Consider the following 21,312-nt stretch of genomic DNA (forward strand, 5'->3'; position numbering starts at 1 on the left):
TGCACCGCTGCTGTGCTGCTGCTGCTGCTTCGCTGGATCGGAGGATTCAAACTTCCGGCGCTGTCATGGCGGCATGCTGCTGTTTCTGACACCGACCAGACCGAATACCGAGCCGCCCCTCGTTTGGACCTCAGCGCAGCGCGGCGCGGATCAAGGAGCGCAGGGGTCGCAGACCGCGGAAAAGGCGTCCTCTCCTCCTCCACTTCATCATCATCATCATCACCATCATCAGCGGCGGAGGTGCGGGCGTGAGCGGCCATGGCGGCGCAGAAGCCCGTGGAGTGGGTCCAGGCCGTCATCGCCCGATTCGACGAGCAGGTCAGAGCTCTTCTGAACATCTCTGATCGCCTCGTCTGCACGGATGCGCAGCTATCGCTCGCGAGTCGCAGCGCACCCGTGCAGCAGCTGCGCATTTACCGTCCAGTTCTCATTCTGATGCGGTTTTGTTTATATACTGTAACAACGTTAAATGCATGGGCCACGACTAGTTTAGTAGTACATGTTGCTCAGCATCCTCTAGTGATCCTGGAACTACATTCGTATCAACTAAAAAAACAAATCAAGCTAACCAAAAATCACAGTGCAAGGTTTCATCTCGAAAATCAATCCTCTTAAGCAATCAATTGACTACTGATTTTAGGGTTAGGATCTGGACTAACATGCCCATCAGCCAATTAAAGAAAAATCCGAGGGCGGTGATTGGAACAACATTGTTATTGACAAATCATTGCCCTTGGACTTTAGGGATGTGGTTAGGGTCACCCCTATGGACCAACAAGAAAAAAGTAATACATCTTTAATTGTTTTTTTCTTTAACTGTCACACATATGCAAATTCCCCATTAAATTCCCCATTGTTGGGGCAGTTGTGGCCTAATGGTTAAAGAGATGGACTTGTAACTAGAAAGGTTGTGGGTTCGAGTCTCAGGTCAGACGGGGTTTGTAGGTGGGGGAGTGAATGACCAGCACTCTCTTCCACCCTCAATACCATGACTGAGGTGGGACCCTTGAGCAAGGCACCAAACCCCAACTGCTCCCTGGGTGACGCAGGAATGGCTGTGCCAGGTGTGTGTTCACGGTGTGTGTGTGTGTGTGAACTTGGATGGGAATTCCGAGTATGGGTCACCATAATTGGCCACACGACACTTTCACTTTCACTAAATGGAATAAATCCATAAAGTGCAGGATCATCCTGGTATATGCAATAGTAATATACAACTCTGATATACCTACAAGAAGACATTTTATGTACAACACAGTTCACAAATGATGAAACAAATGTAAGAAAAGTTTGTGAAACATTGTCGATATGATTGATTGCTTTGTTATTAATATACATTGAGAGTGTACCTCAACGCATATTTTTGATTAAGGGCAATAAAAAGGGGTTTAGTATGCACTTGCATACTAAATCATAAATGTCACATAAACATGTGAATAAGCTCCAAATATTGTAAAGATACAGAGGCTATCAAGGGTTAAAGTTATGGCAATGATTGCTTGACCAAATGTTGCTCAGAAACGTGTCCTGCATTTGAAAATCACATCATGTGAGACGAGGGTTAATGTTTATACTTTCACTTCATATTTTGTATAGCACAAGTGAACCAACCTCGCAGGTGACCCTTGATTGGTCCATACAACTTTACGTTTTAATTGAAGAGCTGCGTCCTGTTTAACCCTTAAAGACCTACAACATTTCTTGGGCACCTGGCATGCCTGTACTTTTACTTTTTTTTTTCAGAGCTATTCTATCAATCAGCATCCAGTGCCATAAATCATTATAAACAGGATAACTTGAAGTTTTAGTCTAGCTAATATAAAGTCCAATTTGTTTTTCTCCCTCTAAGAATGAATGAATTTGCCAGAATTTAAAATGCAAGCAACATTTGGGTGTTATTTTTTTTACTGGGAACTCGAACAGAAACTCCTGAAGTTTGGATTTTTTTTCTCTTCAGAAAGTTGTATTTGGGTGTTTTCCATTTCCAAGTAAATTTTTTTCTACATACAAAATTCCCCAATCAAGTTATAGCCATTTAATACAATATTATTACCAGCGCATACAGAGAAAAACAGGTCTATTTAGTTTTTCTGATGCAGTATAACATCCAAATGGATTGATCTGCTGAGAATCTCCTCTTTACGAGACATTTTAATTTGTATTAGTGGTTCAAAAGTAATAAAACATTTAAGAACAATAGTTATTTTTTGCTACGGGCTGCTGTGTCTGTCTTTGAGGGTTAGTATCTCTTCGGAGCTGTGCTGGGTTATTAGATTACTTCAGATGCTTTCAGTGAGGTATGTTGTGTGATGATCAGTATCTTATGCAATGATGACTCTCCCTCTTTAGTGTGGATCCTACTGGTTTAAACCTGCAGTTGTACTTAAGAAATAGTTTAATATAACCCATTGTTTACCAGACAGACAAAAGCATGTGAATGGTTAAGCTAGCATGTTGCTAGCATGTTAAGCTAGTTGTTTGGCCTCTGTGTACAAAGTTTTTGTACAACTGCCTCTGTTAAATGCCCTGAAGTTTTTGACTAAAATTCGACAAGACACAGATGATACATTGACAGATGTAAAAGTTAGTCATCGAAGACACAGAAATTGTCATTAATTACTCATCCTGGTATTGTTTCAATCCAATGTGACAAGCTTGTTTTTCTGTGGTGAGTTTCTGACAGGATATTCGTCTTCAAAAAAATTATTTACATGTTTGTTGCCATTTCCATTTTGGGGAAACTTTCAATTTTCAAGTTCTGTGACTATCGGATGAAATATGATGTTTATAAGCTGGTAAAACTGGCAAAACACGAAAAATAGTTCAGTTTAGGCCTTCTCTACATGAAGGTAGAAGCTGCTGTTTCTGCCCCTCAAAGGTTGCTGAAGGTACTGCAACAACAGATCATTTTATACACACTGACCAGTGTTGAAGGTCTTAGAGGCCGTCCATCCAACAGTCGGGACATGACTCATTAAAGGGTGGCTTGTGGTCCGTTTTGGGATCATTGCAGTTTGATTGAAGTTCAGCAGAGATTAGAGGTGTTTTGTGAAGCTAAATCTGGCCTAAACTCTGGATAAATCCCACAAATGGGATTCCGTGCCGCCGATTGGTTTTAGCAATTTTCTGACTAGCTTTTTGTAACTGAGATGTTCGCTCCTGTTTACTTTGTTGTAGCCCAGCATTTTCTTTAATATTTCTTACTTTTCTCATTAATTAAAGAAATAGTTCACCTTTCTAAATGTTTCCCTCATGATTTGCTCACCTCATATTATGAAATACAAAGGCGAATTTATGAAGAATATGCTAGCTACGCTTACATATAATAGAAATAAATGGCAGCTTGGGCTGTCAAGCTCCAAAATGTCAAAAGAAAGTACCATAAAACACCGTAAATGTGGTTCATACTACTTGTGCGCTATATTCCTCGTTTTCTGAAGTCACACAATAGATTTGTGAAAAACAGAATGAAATTTATTCACCAATACCTCAAATTCTGAATTCATGTCTCTGTACCTGAAGACAGTCTGACTGTGACCGTTTGTGTTTTTAGCTTCCTGTGAAAGTCGGCGTGCAGAACACACACTCTAAAATCAGCACGGAACACAATAAGGAATGTCTGATCAACATCTCCAGGTACAAATTCTCCCTGGTCACCAGTGGACTCACCAACATACTGAAGAACGTCAATAACATGGTGAGTGTTTATTCAAGAGTTGCTGCACAAGCACAATAAATTAATACAAATGGAGTTATTGTGTATTTTTGATATTTTATAATATGTTTTTAATCAATGCTGAAAGCAGTTGTGCTGCTTTGGATTTTTGTGGAAACCATGATATATTTATTTTTTTCAGCATTTTTTGATGAATAAAAAGTTCAAGAGAACAGCGTTTATATGAAATAAACATAGCTAAACATAATAGTCTTTACTGTCACTTTTGATCAATTTAATGCATTGTTGCTAAATAAAAGTATTAATTTATTTGTTAAAAACAACAGCTGTTGGACTGTCTTTAGCCGCTTTGTTTTTTTTTTTTTTGAAAGTCATGATTTTGGAGTAAATTTATGTTGTTATTATTTACAAACCTTTTTTTTTTTTTACTTCTATATTATTGATCTCATAGCAACATTTTTTCTTTCTGTATAGTTGTTGATACTGGCTATTAAAAATACTGTAAGCGTTTGTTCTAGACTATTATATATGGTTCTTTGTGGCACACGTGCTGGTCTTTCTCTCTTAGTTTGCTCTCTCTGTCTCTTACAGCGGATATTTGGGGATACTGCAGAGAAGAACCTTTACCTGTCCCAGCTTATCATCATGGACACACTAGAGAAGTGCCTGGCAGGGGTGAGAGCTGGCCGCAGACCATTCATCATGTCTGATATACATGAGCTGTCACCATTATACCATTATTGCCTTTTCAACATCATTTTGAAGCTCTGAGAAGCACATCTAAATGCTGATAATTCCTATAAAGAAGTCCTATAAACGTACTTTCTCTCTCCAGCAACCAAAGGACAGCATGCGTCTGGATGAGACAATGCTCGTAAAGCAGTTATTGCCCGAGATCTGTCATTTCATCCACACGTACCGTGAGGGAAATCAGCACGCGGCCGAGTTGAGGAACTCAGCCTGTGGGGTTCTGTTCTCTCTGAGCTGCAGTAACTTCAACGCTGTCTTCAGCCGCATCTCCACCAGGTACATAAGACCCCATGTGATTAGATGAAGGAATGAATGGATTTGATCTCTCAGATTTTCTGTCGGTCTGCTTCCCTGCAGGTTGCAGGAGCTGACCATCTGCTCTGAGGATAACGTAGACGTGCACGACATCGAGCTCATCCAGTACATCAACGTGGACTGCTGTAAATTTAAACGCCTCCTGCAAGGTTTGATTTGGAAGGTTTCAGTACTCTGAGCTTAAATAAGCAACAGGCTGTGATGTGGGGAATTCTGGAGAAATATAAGAGGCAGCAGTAAAAGTATTTATTTTTTCTTTTAATGTGTCAAAGAGTTAAATATGAAGTCTTTGCTCCTTGCAGAAACGGTGTTTAAATTTAAAGCCTTGAAGAAGCCAGCCCAGTTGAGTGTCATCTACAATTTAGAGAAGGTAGGTGGAATTATTATTATTACTATGTGCAAATTACAGCGTGTGTACAACATGTGGCTCATACTAATACAATTTAAAACAATGACTTTAATTATTTTATATATTATCATAAAGAAATGCATTTTATTCATTACCATAACAATTTATTACAATTTAAAGTATATCATTATAATTCATATGTAGTTATTTATTATTACAACTAAACAAAAGGAAATTAAAGCTGTAACTCTTTATTAATAATATTATGATTTAAAAAAAATTATACATAATATTGGGATTCATTTTCATTTTTATATCAAGGACAGTTTCTTCCTTTTATGGATTTAAAAGTTTTGTTTTATTTTATTTGATATATTTTAATGTTTTTTTTTTTTTTTAACAGAACAATGACAACAGGGGAAAAATATCATTATAATAATAAAATAAACTATAAATAATAAAAATGAAATAAAATAATCTATGACAGAACAACAGAACATTTGTGGGACTAATGCATACAAAGATCAATTATGATTTAACTGAACAGGTAATACATAAGCAGGATACAAATTTGTAAATGTTGTATAGTCACTCAATCCTATGGGTATATATTGAAATAAAATGACTCATAACAGTCACAGTGGTAATAATAATTATGCACAATACAAAAAGCAGACACTATCCTGACTGTTGTTGACTGTCAAATAATACTTTATAGAATTAAATGTTTAATTTAACATATTTTGTCATTTTTTTGTGTTTTGTATGAAGTTGTCTCTGCTGCCACCTAGTGATGTCCTGTCTCAGTCTAGCAAACATCCGCTCTATTTGTGTGTTTTAATTTGATTGATTTTGCAGGCGTTCTGGAACTGGGTGGAAAATTATGCTGATGAATTCACCAGGTTGTACCAGAGGCCTCAGGCAGACATGGCTGGTGCGTCCGCTGAAAACTGAAGACTCACTGTACCATATCAGTATTGTTTTGGAGAGGATATGTGCATTTGATCTGTGTGTGTGTGTGTGTTTCAGAGTGTGCCGAGAAGTTGTTTGATCTGGTGGATAGTTTTGCTGAGAGTACGAAGAGGAAGGCAGCTGTTTGGCCTTTGCAGATCATCCTTCTCATCCTCTGTCCTGACATCACGCAAGACATGTCCAGAGACACGCCAGACGACTCGAAAGACAACAAGGCAAGCATACACAAACTTGTACATGTGTACTTGTACTTGTGAAGATCTGCTCTTGACCGTTATTGTTCTTAAATAATAGAAAACTACTAATAGTCAGATTCCAATATTTGAATATTGTGTAAATGTAATTTAGCAATTTGCCATCAGTTATTTATTTATTTTTATTAATAGTTAATATTAATATTTTTCTTTAAAATTATCACACACACACACGTGCATTAGGTATACTTCATTTTTTAATGTTTTAAATTATTTTATGAAGCCGCTGCCAACTTTACTGTTACAATTTGCATTGTTATATTATAATGCCATCATATCATGCGTCGTCGATTAACTTACAGCGCTGTAAATAGAAAAGCCTGACAATATCACAGATAAATACCTTTAAGTATTGTATATTCCGCCATGTTAATCACTTATTCACCCCCGTCTCGTACAGATCGGGGCTTAAAGAATATCCCGAGCTCCCCATTGGTATTTACGATATTGTGGTGGCGTTCATGTGCATTCAACTCGGAAAAACGATCTATACGAGATGACTTGAACGCACCATAAGTCGCATTCATTTAGAACCAAGAACCAAGAGAAAGCATTACCGTCTCCAGCCGCGAGAGGGCGCTCTATGTCTTCAGTGTAGACTACAGGAGCAATGAGTGGCATATATCACCCTCTGGTGGCTGGAGACGGTAATGCTTTCTCTTGGTTCATTTCTCTGGGTGTCAAATTAATTTTGATAAATAAGTTGTACCAGACTATAAGTCACAGGACCAGCCACACTATTAAAAAAAGTGCGACTTATAGTCCGGAATATATGGTGTGTGTGTATATATATATATTATTATTATTATTATTTTTTTTTTGTAAAATATACATACTGTAAACTATAATTAGATTATCTCTGAACTGTTTGTGATATGTATTCATATGTTGCTTTTTTTCTTGTAGAAACTGTTTTTGGAGAATCTACGGAAAGCCCTGACTGGGCACAGTGGAAGCAAACAGCTGACAGAAAGTGCAGCTATTGCCTGCGTTAAACTCTGCAAAGCATCTACGTACATCAGCTGGGAGGATCACTCCGTTATCTTCCTGCTAGTGCAGTCCATCGTCATGGATCTGAAGGTATGGACAAATATGGCTCTCAGGTAGAATTCGAACCATTTCGTTTTTGGCTGCTTTGTGTTGTTGAGAGTAACAGAGAATGAGTAAGGAGTATGAAGGGCAATGGAGGTGGAAAATGTTGCATACGGGACTCTGCATCACTCAGATTACCACCAAAGGAACAGACACTTAAAGAAACCCAAACCTGGTGACTCGCAGTGGCTCAGATGCATTTGAATGTTTGGTGTTAATGCTGTCCTTTTCATTGGCGGTTGTCTCTTTGTCTCCAGGGGTTGCTGTTTAACCCAGCTAAACCGTTTTCCAGAGGCGCAGGGAGCCAGAGTGCAGACTTGGACTTAATGATCGACTGTTTTGTCTCCTGTTTCAGAATCAACCCGCACAACAATCAGCAATTTAAGGTGTGTGGACAAGTCGAGTCAAACCTATTCCTACAGCTCTTTGAACCATACAAATTCTTTCAAAGCAGCTTTACTGAAAATCATGACGTTAATGCAATCGTTTCTTAATACCTTTATGTCTTTATAGTCACATTTTGAAGATTACAGTTGGCTGATAATATAGTTTACATTTTGCATTACAAGCGTAATATAATAAATAACAAGTGCAAATATAATAAAGTATGAGAATACTTAAATATCGAACTTTATATAAAGAGCTGGGTGATGAATATATAGTTACATTTTGCAACAAAATAAAAAAATCAGGCAGTTGATATTTGCTGTACAGTACTGCATATATCGCTTTATATGAGTGAACTGTATGTGTGCAAATGAAGTTGGATACCGAGCTCTGCATTTTACCAAGATATAAACTAGGGATGCACCGAAATGAAAATTCTTGGCCGATACCGAAAACCGAAAAAGAGAAAACCAAGGCCGAAAACCGAAACCGAAACACCGAAAGAAATTATGCCAATTATTAGTACCATTGCATTTATTGCTATGACCGTGTACTAGCTTTACTAAAATTAAGACATTGCAATTGCATAAATTAATATTAAAGTTTCAAAGATAATTACAATTTAATAACTTATTAAAAAAAAAAACATAAAAATACATAATTACAAATGATGCAAATATTTATTAAGCACATTGCAACAATGCACAGTATAAAATAAAATTCAAACTAAAAATGTATCCCACTCATGTGTATATTTAATAATAATGTACAGGCCTACTGGCCTGCAGAAAGGTTGTAAAATGAACATTTCTCTCATAAAAACAAAGTGCATTTAGGTGAAGTGCATTTGAAATTGTTCTCTGTAGGACTAGAAAGTGCATCACTTCTCCAGTATAGGCAAGAAGGTTGTCTCTTCTGGGGATGGGGACTTCAGACAGTTAATCATCTAGCTGTTGTGTGTGTGTGTGTGTGTGTGTGTGTGTGTGTGTGTGTGTGTGTGTGTGTGTGTGTGTGTGTGTGTGTGTATGTATGTATGTATGTGTATATATATATATATATATATATATATATATATATATATAGTAGCCTAAGAACAAAATAGCCAACGTATTATTATTATTTGAGGCACTTTCTTGCAGAATTTCACTTAACATATCAGACAACGAGGGTGCATGCCACTCATCTGGTGCAGAGACGAGTCTTTTCTGCGCTTGGCGCTTCTCCGTCTCCACGCGGGTTCTCCGCATCCAGCGCGGCCTGGATCATTTCTCGTGCGCGCTGCCTTATTTCCGCATCCAAGTAATGGTTTTATAACGCGGATCAAGCACATTCGCGATGAAGTGCAGAGGATCCGAAAAGATCTCAGTGAGACGTGTGCTAACAGACTCTATAAGACTGTACTTTTCTTTGTTTTTACTTCGTGGTCCGTCTTAATCTCTTTGTTAGGAGACGTTTTAGTGCTGCGAATAAAGGAATACGAAGAGAGAGAATGTTCTCACTGGTGTTAAGTGAATGTCGCGTGGAGCTCGTGGTCTGCGTTATGCAGGTGCACGTGCAGGTCGCGGTTTCTGTTTGCGTCATCACAACATTTCGGCCGTGTTGTTTCGGTGATAAAAGTCTATCGGCCGAAAACCGAAAAAGCCATTTTCGGCCGAAAATTTTCGGTGGCCGAAATTTCGGTGCATCCCTAATATAAACAATCAAGCAGCAGAGATTTGCTCTATAGTATACACTGTTTTACGTGAGTGTACTGTATATATTAATTAAGCAGCTGAGATTTGCTATATAGCACATATAGCTTGACAGGAGTGTATTGTACTGTATGTATTCATGTTTATAGTTGCTGTATGATTAGTTGTTAATTATTACATTGCTAATTCATTTACACTGTTCCAAGAGCATGCACAGACTTGACCTAAAGAATGCTTTCAACCAAATCTCTCGTTCTTTTTCTGTTAGGTGTGTCTGGCTCCGTCCTCACCTCCTACCTTTCATTTCGTTCTGGTGAATTCTCTCCACCGAATCATCACTAATGTAAGAGCTCCCGGTGTCCTTCGTTCACTTCAGAGAGATAAGATGTCTGATTCACTCCCAGGGTGCCCTAATGTCCTCTGTGTGTCTTCCATCGTGCTCTAGTCCCCGCTGGACTGGTGGCCGAAGATCGATACCGTGTACTGTTACTCGGGAGAGCTGCGGCTCATGTTTGCCGAGACTCTGGGGAGAGCGGTGCAGGGCTGCAGCAGTCACGCCCCCCTCCGGATGACCTCGGTGAGACGCCCGCAAAACTTCTCAGATAGAAGATCCCTTCTAGTCTCCTGCTAGCGGTCTGGCATCTGGGAATAGAATATTTGTGTACTGCACAGTTTAATGCAGACAGGCTACTATTTTCAGACGTAGTATGTGAAACATCATAGAATGTGCTAATAAATGTTCCAAATAGTCCATGACATCAATATGTTGCATGATTAATTCATAGGATGGCAAGCAGTTATCTCAAGAAGTGAATAAGGCAGTTTAGCATTTTTAATTAAGTTTAGGAAAAAAAAAAGATAAAAACCACTGATAAATAATACTTGTCCATTTAAAAAATTGGGGGACTGCATACCGTATTTTTTCGGACTATAAGTCGCACCTGAGTATAAGTCGCATCAGTCCAAAAATACATCATGATGAGGAAAAAAACGTATATAAGTCGCACTGGACTATAAGTCGCATTTATTTAGATCCAAGAACCAAGAGAAAACATTACCATTTCCAGCCACGAGAGGGCGCTCTGTGTGTTCCGTGTACACTACAGGAGCACTGTGCAGCATAGAGCGCCCTCTTGTGGCTGGAGACGGTAATGTTTTCTATTGGTTCATTTCTCTTGGTTCATATTCTCGGTTCATGTCAAATTAATTTTGATAAATAAGTCGCACCTGACTATAAGTCGCAGGACCAGCCGTACTATGAAAAAAAAGTGACTTATAGTCGGGAAAATACGGTATATGAAATGTATGAAGTTTATGAACAGTGTATGGTTTACATATGATGAAATAAAAATGAATTCTTCATGAATACATCACATTTGTCTTCTTAGAGTTTGACGTTGAAAATGAGCAGTCTGAAATTTAAAGAGAAAACCACTGATCTGGACACCAGGAGTCACAAGTATCTGCTTTTGGCTTTGGTGAAACTCATCCATGCAGATCCCAAACTGATGCTACATGTGAGTGCTTTAGCTTTATAAACATCTGTGATGCTTATAAAGTTGTATTATTAATGTCACGTGTGGGTCTGTGAATCAGAATCCAGGTAAACAGGGTCTGGAGGTCCACAGCAGCACGGCAGATCTCATCACAGGACTGGTGCAGCTTGTGCCTCTTGCTAACATGGGAGATATTTCCCAGGAGGCCATGGAGGTGAGCTCATTGTATCTCTCTGTTCATCTAGTGCCTCTAGAGTTTAGATGGTCTGTGTGTTAGTTTTCAGTCATAATCTGTCTCTGTCTTAGGCTCTTCTGGTCCTGCATCAGCCTGAAAGCATCGAGCTGTGGAACCCAGACGCTCCTATGGAAACTTTCTGGGACATCAGGTAGCTCCTCAGTGGACTCGACTCCGGTGAATAGGTGCTGATAGAAATGAAACTTTGCCCTGTTAACTGTGTGTTTGTTGTCGGTCCAGTTCTCAGGTGTTGTTCTTCATCTGTAAGAAGCTGTTTGGTCACCAGCTGGTCAACAGCACTGAGATCCTGAAGTGGCTGCGAGAGATTCTCATCTGCAGAAACAAATTTCTTCTCAGGAACAAGGTGAGTCGGCCTTCTGCGTGCATTATGGGTAAAATGTTTGCATAGCCTTGACTAGACGATCTGGATATTTCTTAAAACATAAATTACATTGTTTTTATCTTTCATTTTTATTTTTTGCTCTTGTTATTGTAATCTGGCTTGTTTTTATCTCCAGAACTGGGAAGCACTTGTGCAATACAAATAAAATGTAAAAAAAAAAAATATATATATATTATTATGTATTTTATAACCACAACAATGATAATAACTTTTATTATTATTATTATTATTATTATTATTATTATCATAATTGTGTGAAGTATATTAATAATACATTAATAATAAATAATATATACTATTACTACTGCTGCTACTACAAAAAATTATTATTCTTATTTTATTGGTAAGATTAAATGTACAACCAAACTACACTATTATAACTGTTTGACCTGACCTTCCTGAGTAGCAAAGGATAACAACCAGCAAATGTGTACAAAATTGAAAGTAAAGAAATATGAAATAACCAATATTGGTTGTATTGACTAATTAATTTTCTTTTCTTTCTATTCTCTGTTCTTCTCTTACAGGAACGGGCCACAGCAGGCAGCAACATTGCCATCTGCCGGCAGGCCCAGGCCAAGCTGGAGGTCTGTCTTTACATGTTCCTGTGGAGTCCAGACATGGAGGCAGTTCTGGTGGCCATGTCCTGTTTCCGTTACCTGTGTGAGGAGGCAGACATCCGCTGCAGTGGGGAAGACATCCCTGTGCAGTCCCTCCTGCCAAACTACAACACATTCATGGAGTTTGCATCTGTCAGTAACATGATGATTACAGGTTTGTATGATAAACTAGTTTGAATTTATGAATTCAGACACGTACCTCTGTTTTTTGTTTTGTTTTGTGAGTGGTGTTAGAAGTGCCTCTAGAGGGCAGCACAGTTGTTGTGATCGTTCTGATTTTTCTAGGTCGTTCGGCTCTACAGAAGAGAGTAATGGCTTTGCTTCGGAGGATTGAGTTGCCCACCCCGGGAAACACAGAGGTTAGAGGTCACACATTTACACATGTAATTCCACTGTTCAATAGTAGAGCCATTTTGGTTGGTTGACGAACAGATTTGCATCGTCCTGGTATTGTGCCAACATACTTGTTTTGAATCCGAGGCTTTTAGCATATGTAAAACTTGATTTGTTTTTTTACAAATAATGTAGTTGAATTTCACAGTCTAGTACTTGTGTGCTGTTTCTGTGGTTTGTTTAAAAAAAAAAAATTGACTTTTGTGGTCTAATTTGAAGATAACATTGATGACTGAATTTAACTGATATGTTTGGTCATTTCAGGCCTGGGAGGACACGCATGCTAAATGGGAACATGCAACCAAATTAATTTTAAGCCACCCGAAAACGAAACTAGAAGACAGTCAGGTCAGACACACCTGCACTCAGCACCTTTAAAGGACCTACAGTAGAAAATAGATTATTTTCTACATATGGATGATTTTTCAGTTTAAGGGACATTTCTAGCAAAAACGTTAATTTGTAAAGACGACAAAAAAGTCTTTAAAATCATTCTTATGAATGACTGTTAGTTAAAAAAATATATAATTATTTTTTTTCATATATTGTAGTGTTTTTTATATGTTGCATTATTTTATCTCTTTAAATACCTTTTCCAAAATTTGTACTGTTGAAATGTAACATTTATCACTTTACACCTTTCCCTAAGAAATTTGTAGAAAATAGTTGTTTTTCCAAAAACGTGAGTAGTTTTTTTTTTTTTGTATATGTATATATTTTTTATTTTAACCAAATCGGTTATTATTGTATTATTTTAGAATTAATTGAAAATTCTGTTTAATTCAAACTATCAATTTTATAAACTTAAGTTTAAACACATGCACACATGTTTGTTTTTGTGAAAAGTGGGGACGTCCCATAGGCGTAATGGTTTTTATACTGTAGAAACTGTATATTCTATAGCCCTTCACCACCCCTAACCCTAACCCTCACAGGAAACTTTGTGCATTTTTACTTTCTCAAAAAAACTCATTCTGTATGATTTATAAGCGTTTTGAAAAAGGGGACATGAGTTATGTCCTCATAAGTCACCTTCTCCTTGTAATACCTGTGTCATACCCATGTCATTATACAGAGTTGTGTCCTGATATGTCACAAAAACAAGAGCACACACACATGCACACACATATTTTGGCAACCCACCAAACTGCTGATTTTAGGTTTGAAAATGTTGAAAATTAATATAAAAAAGAAAGAAATTAAAAAAGAAAATGAAGTAAAAATGAAAATGTAAATATTAGTATTGTATTTTTTTTAAATGTACAAAACGTATACAATTTATAAAATAATTGTGTTTTTATTTAATACTCGTTTTTTTTTAAAATGTTAATAGTATTTTCTTTATTTTGTTTATTATTTTATTAAAATAATTAGATAAATTGCAATAATACTGTTATTACTATTATATATTATTTAATTTTATTTCTTATAGTTATATTTAATGGGGCACCAAATCAAATCTCCAGGTGCTCTAGTGAGAACCAGATTGAAAAACGTGTGTGCACCCCTGAATATATATACGTATAAAATTCTACTGTAATAATTACTAACTTCTATAAAAATGTAATTGACCAATAATGAGGTAATTGACCATTGTTAAAAAAACAAAAAACAAGACATGATGAAGTGTTGGCTGTTTACATTAAATCCTGTCTCATCTCTTAGGAATGGATCAATATGACAGGCTTCCTGTGTGCTCTGGGTGGAGTGTGTTTGCAGCAGAGGAACACGTCTGCTCTGGCCACCTACAGTCCTCCCATGGGCACCCTGAACGATCGCAAGGGCTCCATGGTGTCCATGGCCTCGTGTGAGGGGAACCCAGAGACACCCCTGAGTAGATTTCTGGACCGGCTTCTGTCACTGATGGTGTGCAATCATGAGAAGGGCTATCAGATCCGTACTAACGTCAAAGACCTGGTGGGGCTGGAGCTCTGTCCAGCGCTCTATCCCATGCTGTTCAACAAACTCAAAAACGGCATCAGCAGGTTCTTTGATGCCCAGGGGCCGGTGAGGCAGCTAGCATATGTGTTTATATCACTTACATTAAATGTCATTGGTACTTATGCCCCTGTGGTCATATGTTTAGGTGCCAGTGAATGACACCAACACACAGTTTGTGGAGCAGACCATCGCCATCATGAAGAACCTTCTTGACAACAATACGGAAGGAAGCTCAGAGCATCTGGGTCAAGCCAGCATTGAGACCATGATGCTTAACCTGGTCAGGTAAGTCATTTGTTTGCTTGTTAGTGTCCGCTTTGCTGTGAATATAAATCTTAAAAAAAATGTTTCCAGATATGTTTGTCTTTTAACATTTACTAAAGAGGAATTTGAGAAATTTGTCCAGGGCTGTTTTTTTTTTTTTTTTTTGCCGGGTTGTTCCAGAAGTTCACATTTCTACTGTAATATATTTATTATAAAAATGTTTAGATATTTATACTGTTCAAAAGTTTTTAGTTTAAGTCCTTCCCATAGCTACGAACTGCATTACAGTCACCAAGACTGCATTTATTTGATCAACAAAACAGTAAAAACTGTAATATTGTGATATATTATTACAGTTAAAAATAACTGTTTACTATTTTGCTAAATTTAATTTTATTGAATTAATAGAATGTTATAAAGTTACATATAAATTGTTTTGTGGCATGATAAATGTCCTTACTGTCACTTTTGATCAGTTTAATCTATCATTGATGAACAAAAGTATTATTTTCGTAAAAAAAAAAAAAAAATCTTACTGACCCCAAACTTTTATATTTATTATTAATATTATTTATTATAAATAAATGTATTATTATACCTTTTTTTTTTATATTATACTTTTTTTACTTTAATTTGGTCACACTTTATTTTAAAGTCCAATTTTCACTATTAACAAACCATTAACTATGAATTTTGCTGCAGTAAACTCCTGATCGGCTGCTTATCAATAGTTAGTTAAGGTAGTTGTTTAGTTTAGGTATTGAGCAGGATTACAGATGTAGAATGTGTTCATGCAGAACATGTGCTTTATAAGTACTAATAAACAGCCAATATGTTATTAATAGGCATGCTATTAAGCAATTAGTTAATAGTGAGAGTTGGTCCCTATACTAACTGTTACTGTAAATTTTTTCATTCTTGCAATTTTGACAAAACCTGTGTGCTTAAACCATAAGTATTATGCATGTTGGCAGGTATGTGCATATTCTTGGCAACATGGTTCATGCCATCCAGATTAAAACCAAACTGTGCCAGCTGGTAGAGATCATGATGGAGCGCAGAGATGACCTCTCTTTCTGCCAAGAGATGAAGTTCAGGTACAACGAAAAGCTACTGTTGTCCTTCTGTTTATTTGCTAGTAGGATTATCTGGAATGTTTTATTTCTGGAGATGCATCAGATTTGTGTGTCTCTCAGGAATAAAATGGTGGAGTATCTGACGGACTGGGTGATGGGAACATCCAACCAGGCAGCTGACGAAGATGTCAAATGCCTCACAAGGTAACATTCAGATGGCACTGTTTACTGAACATCCTCCGCTGGACTTCTGGCTTGAGAAACCTTGATAACCGTTATGTGCAGGACAAATCACAAATGACTTGAGTGGTTGAATTTTTTCTTTGGTTTTGAACGGCAGGGATCTGGATCAGGCCAGTATGGAGGCGGTGGTGTCTCTTCTGGCCGGGCTACCCCTTCAGCCAGAGGAGGGGGACGGTGTGGAGCTGATGGAGGCCAAATCTCAGCTCTTCCTAAAGTAAGACTCATATTCCATATCAAACACTAAGCCTCATAGTGTCCCGTCGTGGGGTGTGTAGTTCTTCACCCTGCCCCCCTGCTGTCTTCCACAGGTACTTCACTCTGTTCATGAACCTGCTGAACGACTGCAGTGAGGTGGAGGATGACGGTCAGCAGGTGGCTGGACGTAAGCGAGGGATGTCCAGGCGGTTGGCGTCGTTAAGACACTGCACTGTGTTGGCCATGTCCAATCTGCTCAACGCCAACGTGGACAGCGGCCTTATGCACTCTATTGGTGGGAGAATCGAGCCGTAAACCTCTCATTGAACACTTTAAACCCTTAACTGTCACCCTGTACCGAATACTGGATGCTAGGTTTACCTTACTATATTACATCAAATCTAATCTAATCTTGACAAACTATATATCGTTGGAAAGGTCTAAGACTCCCAAATATATATTTTACCAATGTTTTTTGTTAAAAATGATGTTGGAAAAGTAATAGATTGATTTATGACAAGAGAGCACCCTCAAAAATCTACATTATAACAGGAGTTTTGACCTTTGTTTAAAAAAAAAAAGACTTCCTCGTTGCCTTTTTCTCAATCACATTTTAGAAATCATCAGAAATTATATATCGACTGAAAACTTAAAATCTCACAATTCATCCTTTAAAATCCATTTTAAAATCAGACATTGGATTACCATGCACATGGTACATCAATATCATGTTACAAAATGTTTTCCGTCATGAATTCTAAAAATTTAAGTTTGTATCATGCACATTCAAGTCTATCTTCAAAAACGTGAGTAACAGTTAAGGGGTTAAAGTCATAAATATTTTAAAATATTTTTGTATTCTTTATTTATTTTACATTGTACTCATCAAACCCTTTAAATCAGTCATAAAACTTTATCTTTAGTTCAAAAATGACATTTTGTGACAAATCTATTCAACACTAGGACAGAATTAAGAAGAACTGAATTGCTTCTGTAGAGCTGCTTGTATCTGAATTGAACTTGTTTCATCATTGGCAAATCTTGCAATGTTAACAGGTTTCTTTTGTGTTTTTATTACTGTCAAGCTACACAATCTGTCTGGTATAAAGCACTATATAAATTAACGTGACTTGACTTTCTGACACATTTAATCAAACTGTGTGTCTGCTGCTCGATCTCAGGGCTGGGCTATCATAAGGACCTTCAGACCAGAGCTACGTTCATGGAGGTCCTGACTAAGATCCTGCAGCAGGGGACAGAGTTTGACACGCTGGCTGAGACCGCGCTGGCCGATCGCTTTGAGAGGCTTGTGGAACTTGTCACAATGATGGGGGATCAGGGGGAGTTACCTATCGCCATGGCGCTGGCCAATGTGGTCCCTTGTTCACAGTGGGTGGGTACTTTAAGCAAATTATCTTTATATCTATCTGTCTGTCTAATTTTTGTATACATTTTTAAAAACTTGGTTAACTTTTATAATGTTACAGATCTTTCAAACTTGAGAATCTTTTATTGACGTACGATAGTAGAATCTTTGCAAGTCAAAATCTTAGCATCAATGATTATTTGGATACTGATTTGGCAATGGTCAGATTTACATATTAATTGTGAATAGTTTTTTTTTGTGTTTTTTTACCCTTAGTTATCTATTCAGCCATCTATATTATTATCATTCTCTTTCTAGATCTCTTTTGATGTTTGAGTTTAACTTAACTACTATTTATTTTCTTTCATTTTATCCAGGAAAGTTGTTCTCAAACTTCTCACGAACGTTATTTCTGATATTTCTGCAGTAATTATGACAAAGCTGCTTGTTTTCAAACTTTTTTATTAACAAATACTGTGAGTATTGATATTTTAAATTATAAATTAAGCACAATTCATTTTGTGATTGCAAAAGTTTCAAGATATTTCAAGAGTTTCTTAAATTTCTTTATTTTTTGTGGCATTTGGATTTAGATTACAGTTAGATTATTGTAATATAGTAACAACAATAATAATAATAATAATAATAATTTTTTGAATTTAAATACTCTGTCATCCTCCGTCTCCCTTTGAAAGTTGAGACCTAGCAAACACTGTACTTTCAGCAAGCAGAAAATGCAAAACTGACTGAAATGTTGCAAATGAAATTTTGTGATGCAAGTTTGAGTATTTTTTTTTAGGAGTTTATATTTGCACTTTTTTTCCTCAGTGGACTTACAAATGATAAGGGTGTGTGAGGCACTATATTTTCAATTTGAAAAAAGGCAAACTCTGTGTATGATTTTACTCTAAACTCACAGCCTGAATGTTTTTTTTTAGTTTGTATTGTGTTTGGTCTTTTCAGGATGAACTGGCCCGTGTTCTGGTGACTCTCTTTGATTCGAGGCATCTCCTGTATCAGCTCCTGTGGAATATGTTCTCCAAGGAGGTTGAGCTGGCAGATTCCATGCAAACGCTGTTCCGTGGCAACAGCCTGGCCAGTAAAATCATGACGTTCTGCTTTAAGGTGCCTCTACGCTTCCCTTGGCATGTACTGAAGTCAAATGATCATTCAAACAGGCAAATGATCCAGATTAAGTTTAGCTGTGGATTTCCTTCTTGGAAACTCACGGGAAATCCCTCTTCCAGGTATACGGGGCCACGTATCTGCAGAAGCTGTTGGAGCCGCTGCTCAGGGCAGTGATCATGAGTACAGAGTGGCAGATGCTGAGCTTTGAGGTCGATCCCACCAGGTATCTGTCCGACTGAACCTATAAATCAGTGATTCGCAACTGACATGTTGGTGCAAATTCACCTGTCACTTGATAAAAGCTAGGCAAATAAGGAAGAAGCATCATGGACGGATTGCAAAACATGCCGTCATCCCCAAACCCCGAACAAAACTTCACAAAGTAAAAGAGAATTTAACCCAGAGGAATGTAAATAGAGATTCAAACTGGTTTGCACCGACCACACTGTGTCTTGTGTGGTCAATAAAGATAAATGTGGTTAATTTTGTGTTTAAATTCGATTAGTATTTAGAAATCGAAATATTTTCCTACTCCGCCTGTGCCAGCATATTATTAAGTTTGCGTATTATTGGGCCTATGCAATTCATTATGATGTAAATATATCTTAATGTTTGATTTTTAAGGACATTTTGTGTGTTTTATTTGATTAATTATTTTGGTGCTATGTCTTATTCATTAAATACAGCAGACATGCATATGTGATAGTCAGATTCTGGTTGGAGATAATTCAGGTGTGTTCTTCCTGCAGACTTGAGACTGGTGAGAATTTGGAAGAGAACCAGCGCAATCTGTTACGGATGACCGATCGCTTCTTTCAGGCCATAATCAGCTCCTCTGGCGAGTTTCCTCCTCAGCTCCGCAGCGTCTGTCACTGTCTCTTTCAGGTGAGGCTGAAGAAACCTCGGAGCGCAAAAGATGCCTGGAGGATATTAAACCTGTGTGGAGATGGTTTCTGTCGATCTCTGTATCCCCATGTTAATGTGTGATGATATTACTAATGTCCTGTGGAGGCTGAGTGTTGGGCTAAACAGTTTAAAGCCAACATTAAATCAGGACGCATGTTTCTGGTCTTATTTGTGCACAATTAATCACAAATGAGATTGGAATCTAATTAATGTGGTTTTAAATCTGAATTGTGTTGAGGCTGTGCAACTGGTTTCTGTAAAATACATATTTGACAAGTCCCTGGGAATTTGATGGAAAAGTCACATAGAATCTGCAAACCATTTTTTTTTGCGCTTAAGTTTGTGTAAATAGTTTACAAAAGACTAAAGAGTGACAATTTACAAAAGCTTGGTTTTACGAATGCTATATAAATTCATTCTAACTGTGCTACATAAATAAGGCCAGTTGTGCAGGAAAATGTGAGGAATTCTGCCGAATGAATTATAATGGTAAAAAGTTTAAACTACTGTACACTACAGTGCAAAAGTTAGAGGTCAGTTTTTTTTATTTTTATTAATACTTCTATTCAGCTAGGATCCATTAAATTGATTAAAAGTGACAGTAAAAACATTTGTAATGTTATAAAAGACTTTTCCATGCATGTTCTTTGCATGCTTAGTAGTTAGGAAACGTGTGTGGTGTGTGTGGGTGTGGGTGTGGGTGTGTGGGTGTTAGCTTGTGCCATGACTTGTTTGTGCTCATTTCTGTTCTGTAGGCTACTTGTCACTCTCTCCTGTCTAAAGCATCTGTCAAAGACAGAAAGGAAGTGAGGAAAGCAGTAAGTGTGAATGGCGGACGTATCTGCTTCCTGTCTCGATTCACTTCATTAATCTGAGACTCTTGCGCACCTCTGGCCTGCATTACTGTCATTACATCAAATCATGTCTACTAATTTCCTGATTTTTGGCAAGATGAAGCTTCCACTGAATGTAATTCTCTTAGCACCAGCAGCAGGAAAAACCACAAACGCTGTAGGTCCGGCCATCCTCTTTGCATGAGCCACTCTCAGGACTGAGGGTCGGAAATGATCAGTAAATGAAAAGTATGAAAAAAAAGTCTGCGCCAGTTAAAGCAAAAAAGTACGATTATAATTAGGTGCGTTGATTCAATTAATAGTAGAAAAATGCTAAAGGTCAAGGCAAAAAATCCACACAGGGTTAACCCTAAGAGCAAAGAACAGTCGTATATTACTGAAGATTTACATCTGAAAAAGTGACAGTGCACACACATACAAAAAAGCAAACCTGTCAGTCCTGGATAAACATTTGCTATTTTGTATGTGTGTGCACAGTCAGTTTTTTGTTTGTTGTCACCTCCATGTAAATCATCAGGAATAAACGACTGTTCCGAGGACCTTGAACTTTGCTCTTCATTTGGTGTGCCGATTTTTTGGACTTGGCCTTTTGGAAATGATCAGGGCATTGAATGCAGTGATGCAATTTGGAAACCTTTTTGAATGCCAGAATGATTTTACACTTGACTGTTCAGTTTGAAAGGTTTATTCTGAGTAAAACGCATTT

The 21,312-nt window shown here is 37.6% G+C and overlaps 1 protein-coding gene across 2 annotated transcripts in view; it reads left to right on the forward strand.

Annotated features, from left to right (window-relative positions):
- nf1b (neurofibromin 1b) overlaps window positions 1-21,312 on the forward strand; it is a 55,641-nt gene continuing 34,329 nt past the window's right edge. The window contains exons 1-30 of one of the 2 annotated variants that reach the window (XM_026220072.1): window positions 1-318; window positions 3,554-3,697; window positions 4,268-4,351; window positions 4,512-4,702; window positions 4,784-4,890; window positions 5,044-5,111; window positions 5,949-6,024; window positions 6,120-6,277; window positions 7,223-7,396; window positions 7,666-7,794; window positions 9,755-9,829; window positions 9,932-10,063; window positions 10,875-11,003; window positions 11,083-11,196; window positions 11,289-11,368; window positions 11,458-11,581; window positions 12,148-12,394; window positions 12,526-12,599; window positions 12,898-12,981; window positions 14,299-14,640; window positions 14,720-14,859; window positions 15,813-15,935; window positions 16,035-16,118; window positions 16,255-16,371; window positions 16,466-16,647; window positions 17,534-17,745; window positions 18,682-18,843; window positions 18,966-19,069; window positions 19,596-19,731; window positions 20,508-20,570. In XM_026220072.1, the coding sequence (XP_026075857.1) occupies window positions 259-318; window positions 3,554-3,697; window positions 4,268-4,351; window positions 4,512-4,702; window positions 4,784-4,890; window positions 5,044-5,111; window positions 5,949-6,024; window positions 6,120-6,277; window positions 7,223-7,396; window positions 7,666-7,794; window positions 9,755-9,829; window positions 9,932-10,063; window positions 10,875-11,003; window positions 11,083-11,196; window positions 11,289-11,368; window positions 11,458-11,581; window positions 12,148-12,394; window positions 12,526-12,599; window positions 12,898-12,981; window positions 14,299-14,640; window positions 14,720-14,859; window positions 15,813-15,935; window positions 16,035-16,118; window positions 16,255-16,371; window positions 16,466-16,647; window positions 17,534-17,745; window positions 18,682-18,843; window positions 18,966-19,069; window positions 19,596-19,731; window positions 20,508-20,570 (3,915 nt within the window). In that variant the 5' untranslated portion in view covers window positions 1-258. The remainder of the gene's footprint in view (window positions 319-3,553; window positions 3,698-4,267; window positions 4,352-4,511; window positions 4,703-4,783; window positions 4,891-5,043; window positions 5,112-5,948; window positions 6,025-6,119; window positions 6,278-7,222; window positions 7,397-7,665; window positions 7,795-9,754; window positions 9,830-9,931; window positions 10,064-10,874; window positions 11,004-11,082; window positions 11,197-11,288; window positions 11,369-11,457; window positions 11,582-12,147; window positions 12,395-12,525; window positions 12,600-12,897; window positions 12,982-14,298; window positions 14,641-14,719; window positions 14,860-15,812; window positions 15,936-16,034; window positions 16,119-16,254; window positions 16,372-16,465; window positions 16,648-17,533; window positions 17,746-18,681; window positions 18,844-18,965; window positions 19,070-19,595; window positions 19,732-20,507; window positions 20,571-21,312) is intronic. The other variant, XM_026220074.1, reaches the window with a different exon arrangement.

The sequence above is a fragment of the Carassius auratus genome, chromosome 35, assembly GCF_003368295.1.
Source record: "Carassius auratus strain Wakin chromosome 35, ASM336829v1, whole genome shotgun sequence".
Classification (NCBI taxonomy): Eukaryota; Metazoa; Chordata; class Actinopteri; order Cypriniformes; family Cyprinidae; genus Carassius; species Carassius auratus.